The following is a 17,752-nucleotide window of genomic DNA, read 5'->3' on the forward strand; positions in this document are numbered from 1 at the left end:
TGCTTAATTCTTCTGACTTGTATCGTAGCCTACAATTCAATAGGTGTTTTATTTATTAGATACACGTCGTACATTGTGGTGTGTAATGGTCTTATAGGATTGCCGAATTCGCAGTTTCTAGCAAGACATAAGAACTGAAAGAAATATAACTGTCACGGAAATAGGTTTGTAACGCCACTAGATGGCGATACTGCATGTAGATTTAATTTATTCAACTGTAACCTAGCAACAAGTCCAACAAACCCGACTCTTCGAGGACCTAAAACGGATGCCTGAATTAAAGTCTCTTTATATGTTGTAGGTAAGAGAACATGTGAATTGTGCTTGAGTTCATTAAGTTACACCTTGTTTGAGAAATGCCGCCTTGGCAATTAAAGCAACTGCGAATTCAACCGTCAAAAAGTCCAGTAATTGCAGTAACATTGTGTATAACTTGCTGATTTTAAAGACATGGACAGCGATAGTCCTCAAAAACGGATGCCAGAACCTCGCATCTTCGTGGAAAGAACATTGGCTTTAATCAAACCTGATGCCATCCACAAAACCGACGAAATTGAGGACCTCATTCTTCAATCTGGATTTACAATTCTGCAGGTAATTTGCGTTAACGTTCAATTGTAAACCCAAGATAGTCACGTGATGTATGTTACTGTTTAAAATGAGGCTGATACAATCACGTAACTCTAGTTTTAAGCAACGGTAGAAATGTAACATTGCTTAATGCTCATATTCTGTGGCCAATGCTTTAGATTCAGAAAATGTACAGTCTTGTGTTTCTCATTTAACAGAAAAGGCGACTTCAGCTGAGTCCAGAGCAATGCAGTGATTTCTACGCTGAGCATTATGGGAAACTGTATTTTCCCCATCTGACTGCCTTCATGAGTTCCGGACCGGTTGTTGCTCTAGCACTGGCCCGACAGCAGGCTATTGCCACCTGGAAAGCCATAATGGGACCAGTCAGCAGCATAAAGGCTAGAGAGACACATCCTGACTGGTAATGAATGTCATTGAATGAATCTTCTCTCTGTGCAGGTGGTTTAATAAGAAAATGTCTGACTTATGAAGCTAAATTCTCTTGTATTGTCAGGACAATTATCACAGTGCACCATTTTGTGATGCTTTCAAAATCCTGCCCAAATATATGGATACTATTGCACTTACTTTTGGCTAATAATTTACAACGCTGACGTTCATTACAATGCCTAAATCAATCACACAGCTCATTTCTGTCATTGCAACACACCTATATCCAATATGCATGTGTCATGTTTCAAAGTAACAGTCAATTTTTCTCTCTCTCTCTCTCACCATCAGTCTGAGAGCGAGACTGGGCACGTGCGACCTGCGCAATGCTGTGCATGGCAGTGAATCCTTCTCTGCTGCTGAGAGGGAGATCAGGTTCATGTTTCCCAACTGTGAGTGAATCTAACCCTGACCAAATGAGTTCAATAAGCAGGATTTGAAAGCATAGTAAAAATCTGATTTCTGTTTCAGCTGTGATTGAACCCATTCCTATGGGAGATGCTGCCAATGATTACCTGAGCCGGTATGTCAGCCCAACACTTCTCACTGGACTGACGGAGCTGTGCAAGAAAAAGCCACTGGACCCCTTTGTAAGTGTATCTTTTGATGAAAGATGATTCTTTAAAATAGATAATGCTTTATTTTCCACTAGAAAAAGTCAGAGCTCAGGAATTACATGAGGACAAATAAATAACGACAGAATTTTCATGTTTGGGTGAATAATTTCTTCACCGAAAACCACGATGCCAATTTCCTCACTTCTGACACCCTGGGCCCAGTTGTTCAAATGACGGGTTGGATCTTGAAAATGGGTGTTTTATGATTGGGATACCTTTGATCCAATAAATCTGGATTATCCTGATCCCAGATGATGGCTGAATTCTGGATGGATTTCAGGAAAAAAACACTTTAAAACTGGATAAAATAATAAACAATACATTATAAACATTTGCATCATGCATTATATATACAGATTTGATTTGCACTTGATTTGTTTACCAGTTACAGTGATAAATTAGTAAACTATCTTTCAGTACAATAGTTAAAAATATTTTGTCCCCATAAAATAACCCATTGAACAGCTAAAACTGTAATGTATGACTGTATATTAAGTACAAAGAAAACAGTCAAAACAAGGTTCTAACAATTGCATATATATTTGTTTATTTGTTGTGGGTCAGATGAGGGATTTGACCAAAACTGAAAATGCAAAGAGTTGTTTTATTGTTCTGCCTTCTGTCTCTTTAAATAAAATAGGTGGTCCAATCTAATGTTGCTTTGAAAGTAAAAGGGATGACCTTATCCTCGATAACAAGACATGGGATTTCCAAATACAAACCAATCTGATCCAGGGGTCCGTACTTCGTACCTTGCTTAATACATCTGAGATGATTTGACAGATCCCAGATCTTTTAATCGTAATAACTGATCTCTGGCTAATTTGGTTCTTCAACCAAATTTGCGGATTGGATTAAAATATCTGGATTAAATGATCTAAGATTACTGCCCGTTTTTGTGTTCCCTGAAGAGGCCAGACGCATCGATACTCGAAACCACGATCAGCAATGCAGCGATTGGCTGCCGACAAGACAACAACAAAATGACACCATATAATTAAAAAAAGCCACCTGGCAAAAAACTTACACAAAAAAACCCCACGAATTTCTGGACCTTTATAAGGAAACCACCAAACCACATAAAAGTTATAATAGATAAATGATAAATGTTTTTTTTAACATGATTCCCAATTATTTATATTCACGATTTTATACAGTATTTGTACACCCTTTACATTTTTATTTCAATGTTGCAATTTAATCTTTAATTCAATTTGAAGCAGATTTGTAACGTGACACGATTACAGTTTCTTAAAGGGTTAGTTCACCCAAAAATTAAAATTATGTCATTAATTACTCACCCTCACGTCGTTCGAGACCCGTAAGACCTCCGTTCATCTTCGGAACACAAATGAAGATATTTTAGTTGAAAGCTGATGGCTGAGAAAGGCTTCAGATAGGCCTCCATTGGCATTCAGTACATTGACACTTCCAAGATCCATGAAAGGCACTTAAAACGTCGTTACAAAGTCCATCTCACCACAGTGACTCTACAATAATTTTACGATGCGACGACAATAGTTTTTGTGCGCAAAAAAAAATCAAAATAACACCTTTATCCAACTTGTTCTCGACTTCCGTGTGTGCCTCCACGACGCATGCGCGAGAATATGACGCAGATCCGGAGTTCGGACATATGACCCAGAAGCGATTTGTTTACGAGCAGAGGAAGACGCGCGTATCTAAGCTGTTGGATTCTACATTGATTGTGCTTTAAGTCTCGGCGTAGTGCTCAAAATGGGACTAAAGTGTGCATTTCAGGGATTCCCGAACGCTGGCGCTACGTCATATTCTCGCGCATGCGTCGTGGAGGCACACACGGAAGACAAGAAGAGGTTGAATAAAGTCGTTATTTCGATTTTTTTTTTTTGCGCACAAAAACTATTGTCGTCGCATCGTAAAATGATTGTAGAGTCACTGTGGTGAGATAGACTTTGTAGCGACGTTTTAAGTGCCTTTTATGGGTCTTGGGAGTGTAAATGTACTGAATGCCAATGGAGGCCTGTCTGAAGCCTTTCTCAGCCATCAGCTTTCAACAAAAATATCTTCATTTGTGTTCCGAAGATGAACGGAGGACTTACGGGTGTCGAACAACATGAGGGTGAGTAATTAATGACAGAATTTTCATTTTTGGGTGAACTAACCCTTTAAGGGTCAAGATTAAATTATCTGCATCTCTTGCGCTGCATCAAGCCACTCCCATAATATCCATCATCACTTAAATTAATGCACGGCTCAGAGTAACTGTACAACATGTGTGTAAACCTCCAATAAAATTATAAAGTAATTATTCCATCACAAATAAATCTCTCAATCAAGTGGTGTCTATAGTATTATACACAACATTATAATAGTATATACATTCTCATATACAATATACAATTTTTATATTAGTATTATTATTTAAAATTATTATAATTGGCCCTGTTTCAGTTAGGAACTCTTGTAATAAAGTAGCGGGGGTTGGGACACATTTTAAGTATGCAATCTAATCCTGTTTACATGAAATGAGCTGCTCCCGAGCAGGTTTAAGTTTACAGACCTGTTACTATGACAGCAAGTCCAGGATGAGCATCGAAGAACCAAACAATCAAAGATCCTGCCAAATCATCAACAATCAAATCCGGCTAACTGAGTTAGCGACGTACGAAGAACGGACCCGATTACATTTTTTGAACAACTGCACCCTTGTTTTTGTAATATCTCTACCAGTATATCCTATTTACTGTTATTTTTGTACTGTATTATTTTTCTTTACAGACATGGCTTGCTGACTGGCTGATGAATAATAATCCTAATAAGCCCAAAATATCAGATGGAACCGTAGTAAAGGAGGCAGCCTGATTTATTTGTCAAGCAACAAGAATTTACCAACAAGTTACAATCTACATCCATTTTGTTTTGTTTTTTAATATCATTCGAACAGCTTTATAAAATAGTCTTGTTAATAAACAATTTTGATTTAACTCTTGTTGTATTGTGCTATATAAATATATTTTCTTTAAATTGCCATGGTTGATTTAAATGCAAGATAAAATTATAAATTACTACAACAGTAGTAGGCTCATTTACATACTCATCATCTCCCCCAATAAAATCGTGCAGATTTGATCAATTTTCCCCATCTGATGGCGATACACAAACATTCACAACTAACAGTCAATTGTTTAATGTGAATAACTCAGTAGACTGAGACATAAATATACAATATCGACACAAAATGAATGTTAGCATGCTAATGATTCAAATGCCTATTGCAAATGTAGCTGTAACCTCTCCGTTCTACAATTTTGACTACGCGTAACAAATACAAACGGCTGTTTCTTGCATTATCATCTTCGTTGCTTCTAAAAAATATATATATATGGTTAATTTTATGTACAAGTGATCATGTTTATAAACCAAACAAGAACAAAGGCCTCTTCCCCCACTCGACAGGAAGGTTCAGAAGAAGCGCGTTTGGGGGAGGATTTCTGTGACGTGTGAAGGACGCGTTTAATTGGTTGTTAAGTTGATAGGCGTTCGAGGCCATCCAATCAAATTCGCCCTTACTAAATTTCCTTTATCCTCCATCCAGTAATATAAAACCAACCGCTTGACGGCGCAATAAGGAAGGGCCCACACCGCGGAAAGCGTTCCACGGAGACTTTTCTCTTGCTGCTTTTAAGGTAAAGTATTTACGTGTAAATTATGAATTTGTTAGCCCCAGTGTGCGTATTTAGTTGTGTTAACCCTCGTATGTAATTCTAGGTCAGTAGAGTTGTGTATTTATGAATTTGAACAACGATATGTTTACATTCTTGTTGCGAATGAGAATCTAAGCGCCGCTGTTCAAAATGGTGGTGCTTGTGCGTTACATAAGGCGCTTCCTTTTGTAACATCACACATTTTCTGCAGTTTTAGGTTTTTACATTAAACTACCACCATGTCAGACGCCGAGCAGCAGTATATGGAAACCTCAGAAAACGGCCATGAGGGCGAGGACGATCTGAACGGAGCCGGGCAGTACGAGGAGGGCAACGGGAACGCGCAGGCCGGGGCGCAGGGAGACGCCGGTGCGGACGAAACGGCCGGGGATGAGGATGAAAATGGTGCATCGGACGGCGGTCAAATTGACGCGAGCAAAGGAGAGGAAGATGCGGGGTATGTTCGAGGAATAATAGTGCTAAATGCTCCGACATAAAATCCTTTGTTCCTTCCGTCTTTGTTGGCGCCATGTGTCTTTTGTAGGGGGATGGGCGAATTTGGTGAATTGAGCATGAAGAACCGTTTTAAAATTCACTCTTGCATAATGTTGTTTCCTTAGGCGAGCGTTTCTATATTTTTTGGGCGTTTAAAACGCATCTGTATCGTGTTGCAGCTTTTATTTCCGTTTATTAGTGGAAAGTGGGTTTTTTTAAATGCAAAAAATGGGGAAATTGATAAATCTGCGCTACCACGCCCCCTCCTGGTCTCACCCATTTTCTCTCCTTCGTTTCCTCAGGAAAATGTTTGTTGGGGGGCTCAGCTGGGACACTAGTAAAAAGGATCTTAAAGACTACTTCTCTAAATTTGGAGAGGTGACAGACTGCACCATCAAAATGGACCCCAACACTGGACGATCAAGGGGATTTGGATTTATTCTTTTTAAAGAGTCAGCCAGTGTAGATAAGGTAAGCTTTGATGCTTGGGAAAAGCTAAAGTCTTGATGTAGTTCACCATCGTAGACTCACACATTCCTTCTCTTTGCACAGGTTTTAGCACAAAAAGAGCACAGACTGGATGGGCGACAGATCGACCCTAAGAAAGCGATGGCGATGAAGAAGGAACCCGTTAAGAAGATCTTTGTCGGTGGACTGAACCCTGAAACTACAGAAGAGAGGATCCGCGAGTATTTTGGTGCCTTTGGCGAGGTATTGGAGCATTCCTTTTGTAGATTTTGAATTCCTTAAATTTATTTTACGCCAGCAAATTAGACATTTTACTTTGATTTTGCAGACAAATGAATGCATATCTTCAGAAGTATATATTTTTTTTTATGTGTATATTTTTGCACAGGCTTTTTCTGCCCTCTTTTGCTATTGTACATGTGTCTGTAGTTGTCGCTTCTGCCGTTTAATCTTGTGCATATTTTATTTTTGCCATTGCAGATTGAGACTATCGAACTTCCAATGGATCCAAAGACAAATAAGAGGAGAGGATTTGTCTTCATTACCTTTAAGGAAGAAGAGGCTGTCAAGAAAGTTCTGGAAAAGAAATATCACAACGTCAGTGGAACCAAGGACACAAATGGAAAAGAAGGCCTTGTGAGTGACATCCACCTTGAATTTACTGCTAAATGTGATTTTAATCTTCAGGGTTGTTCATATTTTGACATTTTATACTTGACAACAGTATAATGTAAGATTTTATACAATGCTCGTATTCAGTGGTTTTATTTTCAGCATTGATTTTAATGGCAGTAGATGTTTTACTGTTATGACTCCTCATTCATTAATTCATTCAATTGTCTTTTCTTTTTCCCAGTGTGAGATTAAGATTGCACAGCCTAAGGAGGTGTACCAGCAGCAGCAGTACGGAGGTCGCTTTGGGGGAGGAGGAGGAAGAGGAAGGGGGCGTGGAGGTTAGTAAAGCTGAACGTCTATCTCCTTTTGGACTGTCTCATCAGCGACTCTGCATCAGTCTGTGTAAAGTTTAACTAGATAACGACTGCTTGCTTATCTAATATACGCTGATCTGCAACAGCAACAACAAAAAAATCAGTTGTGTATCTGTATACGAATCGAATGCAGGCTAGTTTAAACACATTTCGAATCTGGATGCCTTTTTAAAATAAAGCTCATTCAGTATTCTTACGTTTCTCTTTTCTATACATGTGAAGTCTTCGGATTTAATCCGTCTTAAAAGATTTGTCTGATCTCAGATCTGTTCTAATGCCCTACAAAGCTCAAGTAGAGAAAGTGATTCAACTTGCAGATATCAATGCGCCATGGTGTTTAAAATATTTTTGTATTATCTTCCAGGCCAGGGTCAGAACTGGAATCAGGGCTACAACAACTACTGGAATCAAGGCTATGGTAACCAGGGTTATGGCTACGGCGGACAGCAAGGCTACGGCGGATACGGAGGCTACGGCAACTATGATTACTCCGGAGGCTACTACGGCGGCTACGGCGGCGGATATGACTACAGTAAGCACTGATTGACCTTGGGGTTTCCCCACCGTCCCCGTTGGGTTCTTGTGAATACGAGGGACTCAAGTTCCTTTCTCTGCTCTTCTCTTACCCCCCTAGACCAGGGCAATACAAGCTATGGAAAAACTCCAAGACGTGGGGCTCACCAGAGTAGCTACAAGCCATACTGATCATGTGTAGTTCAGGTATGAATTTTAATTTTTTTCCCACCACTCATGGTAAGGCTAATTTGATTGTCGCTCCATTACCGGTTCATCTCCATTTACCTAGTCGAACTGTAAGGCAGATAGAAGGATCCGTTTGGGGAGGGTTGTAGTGATCCAGTAGGGTTGTAGTGGTAGATCATGATAGGCCCCATCTCTTCACTTCATTTTTTATTTTCTTTTTTAAATACAAAATACACTTCTAGTAAACGTGGTTTAACGCAACTAACTCTCTTGTGTTTTTTCTGTTTTAAAGGTCGTAAAGCTACCGAGCAGGAACCATCCGTCTGGTCACAGTGAACATTGGGGTCTTTTACTTTTGGAAGCTGGCAGAATCTGGACTTCTGCTTCATTTTGTACAGAAAACATAAGGAACTGGGGGGGAGGGTGCAAATGTCACTTGTCACATTTGTTTTATTTTTGTTTTATTTTTTTTTGTGTCCTTTTTACATTTCCAGAGATGGAAGTGTTATTTTTTTACTGTACTTTTTGGTACCTTTTTGATTCTAATGTATTGTATGGTTGTATTTTACATCATGGCTGTCTACCACATCTAGACTCAGAGCTCTCAAAATGCATACAAAATAAACAGTTTTGGTTAATTTTTCTTTAGTGTTTCTAGATTATATTATTTTGTTTTTTCCTGTCACCTGTGCTCTGTGTTGCAAAGTTGCATGGCTTCAAGGTGAGATGAAAAGGGATTTCTAAACGATTGTAAGCTTGTCCATTGAAACCTGTTAGTGGCAAGTCTTGATGACCTTTCATTTTATTTTAATTTTTTTTTTTCCTCTACTGCTTTTAAGGAGATTTCCTCCTGTCTTGTTAGATATTTAAGAGTGGCTTTAATAGTGATTAAACTATACCTCAAAACATACACAGGTAATTGTAACATGACTCTTTCTCAACACTGGATACACATTCCTCCAGTGTCTTGGACAAATTTCAAGAAATAAACTTGATTTTTAAGATGTCTATTGTATGTTTAATGCTTTTGCGTTCAATCGCCTGAATGAAGTTCTTTCTGAACCATTATCATTTCTTCAAATGCACACTTCAGGTTAATGTCTTAAAGAAATCCTTGTAAGGTCTAACATTTTTACTGTGAAAACTAGGTCACTGTAAAGTTGAGAGGGTTCAGTCAAGTTTGTTTTATAAAGGTAGCTGGCCAATAAAAGTAGAATAAAATAGGCCGTTGGTTAAACTGGGCCGGTTTGTATCTAAACCTGACAGTAATAATTCGTTTTGGAATGTAGCCTAGAGGGACATGCATGGATTAAAGCATTTTCTTGTTCCAAACTTAACCTGCTAGGTGGAAAATTACTGCAGTGCATGCGTTTTTCATTTCTACTTTTGTTAGAGCTTGATTCTATTTGAAGCAGCTGCAAACTTTTCAATTCTAGAATGTTTTTCCCTTAAGATATGAGAATTTCGATTGCAAAGAAAAACTGAATTTTTCTAGAATCCTGAGGAGGAAAAATCACTTTCTGATATTGATAATCAACCTATTAGAATGATTTCTGAAGGATCTTGTGACCCTGAAGACTGGAGTAATGATGTTGAACATTCAGCTTCTATCACAGAAATCAATTACCTTTTAAAAACGGAAACAAATTGTAATATTGCAGTTTTTACTTCATCCAATAAATACAGCCTTGGTGAGAATGAGACTTTAAAAAAAACATAACATCTTACCAACCCCAGACGTCTGAGCAGTAGTGTACATCATTTGTCCATGAAGTCCATGTATATCTTCTAGTGTTTTTGCTCCAAGACGGTTGTTTTTTCAACCGTTTTTCTGCTGTTTTTGTATGCGAGTTAAGCAAGCTTTTAACCCAAGATGAAAAGGCAGTTTCCCAATACATCATTTCCCATAGCCTTTAGTGCTAACTCTAAATTGATCAAAGGACGAGTATTTATCACATTTTTTTATTTATTTCAATCAAAATAATAAAACCTGAGGAAATCCAGGCAAATGAAACACCAGGAAAACCCTGAGGGGGCACAGTGGTGTACATCTATGTTCTGATGTGCTTTTCCAGGTGAAACACCAAACATATGCAAAAGACATTCATTTGGCATTTAATCGTCCTTTACCATTAAACAATCAGCAATGTTTGCTGAGATACAATGCTCAGAAATGAGAGATTTTGCCATGGTTTTGTCCCGGCTCACACGGGACGAAGCCCTTAAAAAAGTAGAAAGTACCATATGTACAATAAAGAGCTTTAGAATACCGCCACTTACAAACAATCATGTTTTTTTTTTCTGGTAAACGTTCAACAAATACGTTTAATCAAAAGAATAAGACACCCTTTGGGTGTTTAGCTCATTAAAAAAAGCCTGTTAATCTGGTGAATATGCGATGTCCGCTGATTGTGAGGTAAGCAGCATCATCCCGACAGATAAAATAGAGAGTTCTCCACAGGAGGTAGATGAAAGACTCAAATGTCCATCTCAAACTGGTTGTCATCAGCTTAAAAAAAGAAAAAAGACATTTAGATTGGTTCTTTAAGGCATTATACAGTAGAACCTTTTAGAGGTTCCCATTATGTGATCATTTTATGGATTTAGTTTTAATTTAAAAAATATATATTTATTACATTTTATGAATCAAACAGCTCGTAAACATACTTTAAATCACTAGGAAAAAAATGAAATAAAAAAGCTTTTTTGGCATAAAGGCTCTATATAGAACCTTGTTTTCCTGAAATGCTTCCTGGAAATGTTATCACATAACAGGTTCTCTTTGTTTTTCTGGAGCAGACGGCAACTTTACCTGCCAGATCCTTCTCCTCCTCCAACTCCTCTTTGAGTTCCTGCAGTTTGGACATTGGATGGTGTGAAGGAATGGTCACTCCAGGAATCTGGGGCAAACAACAGGGTGGGGTCCGGGCAATAGGAGAGTTCCTACAGTCCAGGAGGAACTTTCTGTCATAAATTATCCGAGTTCCTGGAGGAGGGATAGGACGGACATTATAGAAACCAATCGGAAGGCTAGAAAAACATTTACATTCTAGGCTGCAGACTATCACATGTTAGAGAGGAAAAAAAACCTAGGATTCAAGTCAAATGTTTATTTAGAGTGCAGCTTTGAAGTCAAACATATGGATTTTTTGGGATTATACCAAACGGACAGCCAATTCTAATCTATTGAACAAAATAAAAGATAGGAACTAACTCGATGTGCCTTTTAGGCAAACAAAGACTCAAAATGTGTGACATTTTGCAAGTGAAAAGAAGCTCTCCCACAATGAAAACAGGGTGAACTGAATTGCAGGACTCAGCACCTCCCATTTTAGTTCTAGGAAATTTGAGCAGGTCTGCACGTGAGCCGAGCCGAGCCACGGGGGCACCAGTGTGGCAGATGAGTTTAACCTCATGTTACGAGACGTTGTGAACAAACTTGCAGCACTTTTCTGACTTAAGAACTGTTTAAAAGGTGCTACTTGCAGTCTGATATGTGCAAGACTGTTGAAGCTATACTGTACCTAACAGTGGCTGAAAAACATGTTACGCAACTCATGCTATTCAGAGCGATGTGTTCTGGACAAAAGGGGGTTGAGAGAGGAGGGGGAAGGGAAGGGTGTGGACGGAGATAGCCGGACGAACAGTGGCCACAACTGGGAGCTGCTCCGGCCAGAGGAATGCAGGAAGACCAGCCCAACAGTTGCAGGACTTTGTTCTGCTGATGTTTTGTTCCCTGATTGCACTTCAACATCTTAGAAAGTGGAAGTTTTACAATGCAGGACAATTCAATATATCCCGAGTGTACGATTGGTTTAGGTTAAAAGCATCAGTATTCACTCCTGGTCAAAAAACTTCTACTGCACTTTTAATCGTTAATATATTTTGACTATAGTTTTTTATTGTGACAATTTGGCACACAATTTCCTCCCAAATTTTACTTTTGTATTTTATTTTATTAAATTACAATTAATTAAATGTAGTTTCCATTATTGTAGAGGGAATTATGGTGATAAAATCCTAGAAAAACATGCTTTTTTTTTTCTTCAGGAAGACCAGCCCAACAGTTGCAGGACTTTGTTCTGCTGATGTTTTGTTCCCTGATTGCACTTCAACATCTTAGAAAGTGGAAGTTTTACAATGCAGGACAATTCAATATATCCTGAGTGTACGATTGGTTTAGGTTAAAAGCATCAGTATTCACTCCTGGTCAAAAAACTTCTACTGCACTTTTAATCGTGAATATATTTTGTTTTTTATTGTGGCAATTTAGCACAATTTCCTCCCAAATTATACTTTTGTATTTTATTTTATTATATATAAATGTAGTTTCCATTATTGTAGAGGGAATTATGGGGTGCCATGATGATAAAATCCTAGAAAAACAGGCTTTATTTCTTTGTTTCAGTTGTGAAGTGAAATGCAATCTGTACACATTTTTTGGCAGAGACTCACAGTTAGCCTATTTATAGAGAGCACATATAGTTATATATGTACATATACATGTAGGCACATGCCTCTGATCTGTTATTTTTCATTCTACAGCGATACAGTGGCCCCAGTGAACTCCTATTCCAGAGCACATAGAGTTCTGTTATTCCTGAAATCCACAACAGCTGTGGAGGAGGAGGAGGGGTGTTTCTAAGAATTGCCTCCTCTGCATGTGCTACAGTTACAGCCACATGCGAACATATTCTAGCGAGGGACAAAGGAGATTGAGAAACATGTGGGTCCTGCCCAGAAAGTAAATGGGTCATGTGTTTGTTTTTCACATGATTCGATGCCTATAGTAATCTTTTTGGGACATGCAAGTTTCAAAATCAGATAACCAGACATTGTTACATAATGAGAAGCATGGCAGTTGTGCTATAGCTACTTGCTGCAGACGGTCTGCCATAAATTTAATAACTTGTTGTGCATAACAAACGTTTGCGTAGCAACAGGAATTACCAGTGAAACAATTCACTGGCACGCCACATCTCAGATCATTACAATATAATAACATAAACAGAGGTTTTATTTTTCATTCATTTCAATGCAAAAAATACAATAAAATATAGCGGGTCTGTCCTGTGTGTATGCAAGTAAAGCTTAAAAATGTATTTAATTTAGCTTAAAATAACTGTCATTTAACACGTGGTGAGTTGTAACCACATTAGTTTAACCAACTAGCCTTGAGTCTGAAGTGTTTTTTTTATCATGTCAATGGGGTTATATATTGTGAATAAGCAAGTTGCTTACTTTTATGTACAATATCCACACACATTTTGTCAACATTAAAATAATAAAGTGATGCAAAATGTGTTACAACATAACTATCCCAAGATGGGTTGCTGGTTAAAGTTGGTCTCCCAAGTTCCTAAAAATCCACCTAAAACCAACAAACAGACCACACTGGGAGAACATGCAGCTAAGATCTCAGGCTGGTTTAAGTTTTTTTCCCCCCTAGAAGAATAAAAGATGTAAAATATTCATCAAAATACACGTTCAACCTACCTACAACAATCAAAAAACAAAACTGTATAGTCATAAAACGCAGTCTTACCCCCTGGTGTGGTGGAGAAGAGTGTTCCTCCAGGGGTCTGACTGTAGCAGTCTGGGAGCTGGGACCAGTCTTTGAGGTGCAGGACGCGCGTGGGAATGGGGCAGCTCTTGCTCTGCTCTGTGTTGGCGGACATGGTTGGCTCTAAAGGGTTACACCCGTCTATATGGCGTGTCTGGTTAAAGTCAGCTTTAGCTCGACAAAGTTTTAACTACATTAAAAAATGGCAACGGTGTTTTGTAGCGTGTTGCAGACAGCACAGGTCTTGCGATACTCGATGGAGTGAGGCTGTCTGTCCGCAGGGCTGAGGCGCAGTGGTGGAGCGCTGGGGCGAGTGAGGGGGTATTTAACAACAGAACAGACTACGTGACTCGCATCATGTGATAAACGAGACTTGAGCAACAACAACAACAGGCGGCGTACAGTGTAGGGTTGCCAGATCTGTGAGGGAAATAGAATTATCATATTATTTTATTATTAGGTGTTTTTTTTTTTTACAAATCTTCTGACACGTATTCAATCCAACATACATATATATATATATATATATATATATATATATATATATATGTATATATATATATATGTATATATGTATGTATATATATATATATATATATGTATATATATATATATGTATATATGTATATATATATATATATATATATATATATGTATATATATATATATATGTATATATGTATATATATATATATATATATATATATATATATATATATATATATATCCTCCTGGGACCCAGAAAAAAAAAGTTTTTTTTTAAATTTTGTATTTTTTCATGTCATTAAATTTTTTTAGAGCATTAGAAACAATTGGGGGAAAACTTTTTTTTTTGTGGAAAAATTATATTTTATTCATATGTTATGATATGTCCTCTGTAGTTGACACCAGGGACTCAGTTGTTTAAAAAATAAAATGACATGAAATTGCATGTATAGGCAAAAACAATGGGATTTATTTTTAATTCACCAATCAATTTTTAGGTTTCAGGGTTTTTTTTTTAAACAAACTTTGTTTAAAGATGATTCTGAACTATGTTATGAAAGATATAATGAAATGCATTGAGATACCATTTTGTTTTATGCAATATGTGGGTAAAAAGGGCATACTTGGATTTTCCCATTCAATACAATGTATCTATACACTGCATCTTATTTGCATATTAATGTAATGAATGTAATGAAAAAATAAGTGTAATAATGGGAGTAATAATTGGCAACATTTTCATAATAATATCTAATATTTCATTGGAATATTGATATGTAATTTCTTTCCCTATTCACTTACAGTTATGTCTCCAAAATGCCTGACAAACATGACTTAAGTCCTGGCATCCACTGCAGTGGACATTTATGAAATCAATGCCGTTTTGTTACAGAAAGTTATATTTGGATTAGAAACCCCCTTAACATTTTCCTGAGATGTTGATTTATAATGAACAATTTGAAAATTAATCTGATTTAAATTATAATTTAAAAATATTTTCATATTTCCATAAGTGCTAAACATTAATGTCAGCCATTTTTTAAAGACTAAGAAGTTGTCCTGGTGAAACCTCCAAACATTTGGTATCTCTGCAAAGCCCCGAATGTGCTTTTTACAGGACATCCAGACTGTGACATGTGACATGATGTCAGAGAAATTCACTAAAATATAAAATATAACTACAGTGGACAAAAATCTATTCGTGGGTCCCAGGAGGATATATATATATATATGTATATATAAATTACTTTTTCTTATGTGTCGGAAAGGAGGCACTTAACACTTAGAAAATGTTACATTTATAGTAGCTGTTTTATTATTAGGCCTATTATTAACATTACTATGTATTATTTTATTTTTTATTGATATTTGGAGCATTAAGAGCATTTGTGTGATTGCGGCACTTTCTAGCAATTAACATTATAATAATGGGATTGTAAATTTAGCCTTTATATTATCAATTGTATATTTCTCAAAGAGTAAATACAAGTTTTTGATCTTAACCCTTCTCCGGTCTTCAGGATCTTTTCTAACCCCAAAAGACGCTTGCTCAAATGAAAAAAAATGTTCCCTTTGTCCAAATGGCATGAGACTTTGTACAGTTGTCAACACTCTCTAGATCTACAAAAAAAAAAAAAAAAAAAATAGGATTGATATCTGTTTTTATGTTCGTGTGACAAAAAAAGTCACACTCAGGGTCACTTAGAAAATGAACAAAATTCATCCTCAAAAACAGAAACAACACAGAACACGCATACAGAAATGAAGCACAATGCAAAATGATCACACACACACACACACACACACACACACACACACAAACACACACACACACACACACACACACACACACAAAGGAATACATTTGTTATTGCTTGTTATTGCTGTTCAGTTCATTGTATTTTGATGCTCTTGTTGTGTATTTTTTACTCAATATGTAATATAACTGTTAATTTCTGTAAATTTTTGTTCTGTTACAGTTAGTAACTGAAGTGTAGATTAAATTAGTAGAATTATAAGAAAATCAGATGTTTGAAATAAATGATCAACTCTAAAGACTCCAACTTTTCTCTTGTTCAGGTTTGATTGTAATCATAATGTAACATCATTGAAAAAAAAGTTTTTTCAGTACAAACAAATGCTAAACTTTGACAAAATTAATTAATTTGGATTGTTATAATTGTGATTTCATAACATTTAGATATGAATCCAACTGAAAAATACTTGTGAAAAGATAATTAAGTCAAATAGCACATAGCAAATAGTGGAGCTCTGCAGCCATTTACTGGTAAAAGTTTTTTTTTTTTTTTTACTGTATTTTCCAAAAGATGGGCAAAAATCTTACACTAAACCATGTCAAATTATCCATGTTATCCCCACGAATGAAAGTTAGAAATGTGGGTCTTTTATAAAGTGAATTTTACATTAAAAAAAACTGATTTTGTGTGAAAATCCATTAAAAAAATATTTTTTTAATTTATTATAAATACTCCAAAAACTGCACAGATGTTGAGTAAAAACATTAATAAACAGAGTAAAAATACATTTGTTCTAAAAAAAAAAAAAACAATTGTTTTGTTACAAAATTACATTTTGTTGCCTGGGGTCTGTGGAGACCCCAAAGACCCTGAGTGTAATTCCCAAACGAAGACCGTACCAGGGTTAAAGGGTTAGTTCACCCAGAAATGAAAATTAACCCCCATTTACCCACCCTCAAGCCATCCTATAGGTGTATATGAATTTCGTCTTTCAGACGAATACATTAAATAGATATATTAAAAAATGTCCTGTCTCTTCCCAGCTTTATAATGGTAGTGAATAGAGGATTTTTTTGAAGCCCAATAAGTGCAATCCATCATAAAAGATATCCACGCAGCTCCGGAGGGTTTATAATGGCCTTCTGAAGCAAAACGATGTGTTTGTAAATATCCATAGGCTATTTAAAACTTTAAAAACTAAAATAACTAGCTTCTGACATATGGCCTACGCAAGTCGACTTATGCCAAAAGAGTAACCCCTGCTTCCGGTCAGGGGTTACACTTTACTCCGTAAATCAATGCGTACAGTCGTCTGTCAAAAGCTAGATATTTTAGTTGATAAAGTTTTAAATATGGATATTTTTCTCACACAAACGCATGGCTTTGCTTCAGAAGACCTTTATTAACCCCCCTTAGCCATGTGGATTACTTTTATGATGGATGGATGCACCTTTTTGGGCTTTTTTGGGGGAAAATATCCTCTATTCACTGCCTTTATAAAGCTTGGAAGAGTCAGGACATTATTTAATATATCTCCAATTGTAACCTATTTGTCTGAAAGAAGACAGTCATATACACCTAGGATGGCTTGAGGGTTAAAAAAAGTCATGGGGTAATATCTGGTGAACTATCCCTTGAAATTGATTCAATGATTAAGTACTTATTATAAATAGAAAGTGTTGTAAAAGGTTTATTTTTTGAATTATAATAGTCCTGTGCAGTGTTGGGGAAAGTTACTTTGAAAAGTAATGCATTACAATATTGCGTTACTCCCTTAAAAAGTAACTAATTGAGTTACTTAGTTACTTTTTAAGAAAAGTAATGCGTTACGTTACTTTTGCGTTACTTTTTCTCACCTGGGCAGGGCTTGTTTTTTTGTTTTGTTTTTTAATAGCAAAAAAAGTTATATTTTTGTGAAAATGTAAAGACCTCTTCATACCAAAATTGAACTAATACGCCTCAGGCT

General features: G+C 36.7%; 3 protein-coding genes across 4 annotated transcripts; 2 read left to right on the top strand and 1 right to left on the bottom strand.

Annotated features, from left to right (window-relative positions):
- Positions 1–450: 450 nt before the first annotated feature.
- nme5 (NME/NM23 family member 5) lies at positions 451–4,599 on the top strand (the record flags this gene model as incomplete). The annotated part of the gene is made up of 5 exons (XM_079838306.1): positions 451–594; positions 789–994; positions 1,315–1,415; positions 1,495–1,613; positions 4,401–4,599. The coding sequence occupies 5 exons, from the start codon at positions 451–453 to the stop codon at positions 4,482–4,484; spliced, it is 654 nt and encodes a 217-aa protein (XP_079694432.1). The 3' UTR covers positions 4,485–4,599.
- Positions 4,600–5,233: 634 nt separating this feature from the next.
- On the top strand, positions 5,234–8,988 carry hnrnpaba (heterogeneous nuclear ribonucleoprotein A/Ba). 2 transcript variants are annotated; one of them, XM_079839606.1, is made up of 9 exons: positions 5,234–5,308; positions 5,538–5,783; positions 6,124–6,292; positions 6,374–6,532; positions 6,770–6,925; positions 7,146–7,242; positions 7,643–7,810; positions 7,913–7,998; positions 8,273–8,988. In XM_079839606.1, the coding sequence occupies exons 2-8, from the start codon at positions 5,566–5,568 to the stop codon at positions 7,981–7,983; spliced, it is 1,038 nt and encodes a 345-aa protein (XP_079695732.1). In that variant the 5' UTR covers positions 5,234–5,308; positions 5,538–5,565; the 3' UTR covers positions 7,984–7,998; positions 8,273–8,988. The 2 variants fall into 2 exon arrangements, with proteins under 2 accessions (XP_079695732.1, XP_079695733.1); XM_079839607.1 differs by lacking the exon at positions 7,913–7,998.
- Positions 8,989–10,079: 1,091 nt separating this feature from the next.
- Positions 10,080–13,904, bottom strand: eif4ebp3l (eukaryotic translation initiation factor 4E binding protein 3, like). Its single transcript, XM_079839608.1, has 3 exons — positions 13,526–13,904; positions 10,793–10,966; positions 10,080–10,489 (listed from the first exon to the last, which is right to left on the bottom strand). Exons 1-3 carry the CDS (start codon positions 13,656–13,658, stop codon positions 10,458–10,460), a joined length of 339 nt encoding a protein of 112 aa, XP_079695734.1. The 5' UTR covers positions 13,659–13,904; the 3' UTR covers positions 10,080–10,457.
- Positions 13,905–17,752: the final 3,848 nt, after the last annotated feature.

The sequence above is a fragment of the Gobio gobio genome (assembly GCF_949357685.1).
Source record: "Gobio gobio genome assembly, chromosome: 16".
NCBI classification, from domain to species: domain Eukaryota; kingdom Metazoa; phylum Chordata; class Actinopteri; order Cypriniformes; family Gobionidae; genus Gobio; species Gobio gobio.